Source organism: Saprolegnia parasitica (genome assembly GCF_000151545.1).
Source record: "Saprolegnia parasitica CBS 223.65 unplaced genomic scaffold supercont2.382, whole genome shotgun sequence".
Classification (NCBI taxonomy): Eukaryota; Oomycota; class Saprolegniomycetes; order Saprolegniales; family Saprolegniaceae; genus Saprolegnia; species Saprolegnia parasitica.
In genome coordinates this window covers 1790-3964 of record NW_012156776.1, presented here as the reverse complement: position 1 = coordinate 3964, position 2175 = coordinate 1790, and the positions used below count along the sequence as shown (strand labels likewise).

General features: G+C 55.1%; 1 protein-coding gene across 1 annotated transcript; it reads right to left on the bottom strand.

Annotated features, from left to right (window-relative positions):
• Positions 1 to 1702: 1702 nt before the first annotated feature.
• On the bottom strand, positions 1703 to 2166 carry SPRG_16703 (hypothetical protein; the record flags this gene model as incomplete). The annotated part of the gene is made up of 2 exons (XM_012356123.1): positions 1703 to 2044; positions 2095 to 2166. 2 exons carry the CDS (start codon positions 2164 to 2166, stop codon positions 1703 to 1705), a joined length of 414 nt encoding a protein of 137 aa, XP_012211513.1.
• Positions 2167 to 2175: the final 9 nt, after the last annotated feature.

Sequence of the window (2175 nt, the reverse complement as noted above, 5' to 3'; positions counted from 1 at the left end):
TCGAGTGCGTCTTGCCGTTGTAGACGTAGTAGGCGCCGACGGACGCGCAGACGACGCCGCAAAAGACGACGGCGCCGACGATGGCCTTGGTGGTCCAAAACTTCTTGGGAGCAGGCGTGTCGACGACCTGGTCGAACTCGGCAGTGGGCGTCGCGGGCGGCAGCGTGGACTCGGTGGTGGTCATCGCAATGCGAGGCAAATTCGAAAGTGAGTGCGGAAGGCGATCGGCTTTGCATCGGCGTCTAAGTGCGACCCTACGCAACGCATCTGGATAATAATCCCAGTTGTTTCAAGAGATGCCATCCATGCCATCCATGCGAGCCCGGTAATGTAGCCTCTGCAACCCAGTCTGCAGCCGGCGCGACAGCTCGCGTGACACCTAGGCTCCGCGAGGGTAGAAAGGGAAGGGACAGATACATAGCTCGAGATTCAACGGTTCAACTCGGCTGCTGCCTATCCACCGTATCTAAAGTGTATACAGTAACCGCCCGACATTGCGGATGGGACAGGATGGCAGGCTCTGCATGGAAGAAGACGCCATCGAAACGTGCGCCAACAGAACAAGCACCAGAGTGTGGCGCTCGGCACGTTGGTAGTTGCACCAAAACGAAAAGAAATACTACTATTGCGTCCTGGACGTAAAATCTGCCTGCGAGCCTTGTTTACTTGACCAAAAGCAACGCCAAGACCACTGTGTGCGCCCGTCTAAGCTGACGGTTTCAACCAGCTGACTCGACGAACAGAGACCGCACGTTGAACCTCCTGCAAGCCGTGAAACATTCGTTCAGTTTGCGGCGCCAGTCAGATTCTACACACATTAAACGATTGAAAGACACTACTCGAGACCGGGATCGATCGCAGGGTCAAGCTTAAATGCTAAAGGACGAAGAGACGCAGAGGTGCGTGGGTGGGTATTTCAAAGACGCGCTGAGCCGTGATGCTTTTGGACGCCAGCTGCATGTTTGCACCCACCTGTTCGGAACAGCTGTGCAATCAGTTCTGATTCGGTGAATCTCCTCGACCGCGACACAGTACCTTCTGCTAGCACCGCTTGCTGTGCGTGGCCGGGCCATGTGCGCGTGCCATGATACGCCTGGCACGCCTTGATTGGCCCGATACACGGTCATCGCTTGTCTACGACGACGTGGGCATCTCGACGACCACAGAGTGGTTGGCAGCACGGGGCGTCGTCGTGATTGATATGTGACGTCGCGTGTGCTTTGCACTGCAGAGAGGTTATCACGGTAACTGCTTTCTAGAACCGTCCATTACAGTGTATTCTGCGTGGTCAACGTAGCTGGCTTCGTAACGCGTGCGTGTCCACCTCGTGTTCAGTATACTTATAGTACTAGTCGGTTCTATACCAACCAAAAATAACACACATTGGACGTGGTGAGTCTTTGTGCTGTGAAATGAAGCAAGGTCGAGTTTCGAGAACCACTACGAGTCCTTCATGCGATCAAAGAGCGGGTCAAGGTCGGGTAGTGGGATGCGCGGAATCTCTTGTTGCGAGAACTAGTCTTCTCACGTGACTAAAACACTATTTGACTACAATTTTTTGAAAAACGTGCAAAGTGGTTAACGTAACGTGTTGTCGAAATGAGAGTTCTCGTTATTTGGGTTACAGACCATAGTGCCATATACATCCCTGTAATACATGTACGTGTACGCAAAGCGGGCAATGTAGCAAACGTTGGTCTGTCTACAACGCACACTCGAACCATTTGACGGGCTTGCGGTCGGCGCCCCACCAACCGTCGCCGTTGCGGAACGACGTGTCGAGGTGGTTGACGCTCGCCTTGTAGTTACCGCCAGCTTCGGCGTCCGTGACAAAGTTACCGAAACCAACGCTGCAACTGTTGAAGTCGACTACGCCGTCGTGGAGGGAGCCATCTTTGAACGCCATTGAGCCCACGAGGGCAAGCGCCGCGCCGTCCGTCGATGCCAAGCCCGACGATTTGATGCCGCACATGAGCTTGTTGGCGCGCTTCCGGGCCGTCTGCGCGTCCAGGTACGCCTTCTTCAAGCTCGCGTCGACCGTGTCCTGATACTTCATTTGCAAGTACGACTCGGTGGCCGGACAATAGCCGAAACGCCGAGGGTCGCACTCCAACCGCCCGACGTGCACTTCTCCTCGAGCAAATTGGAGGCCTTGCTGCCCTGCATCGGACCCGC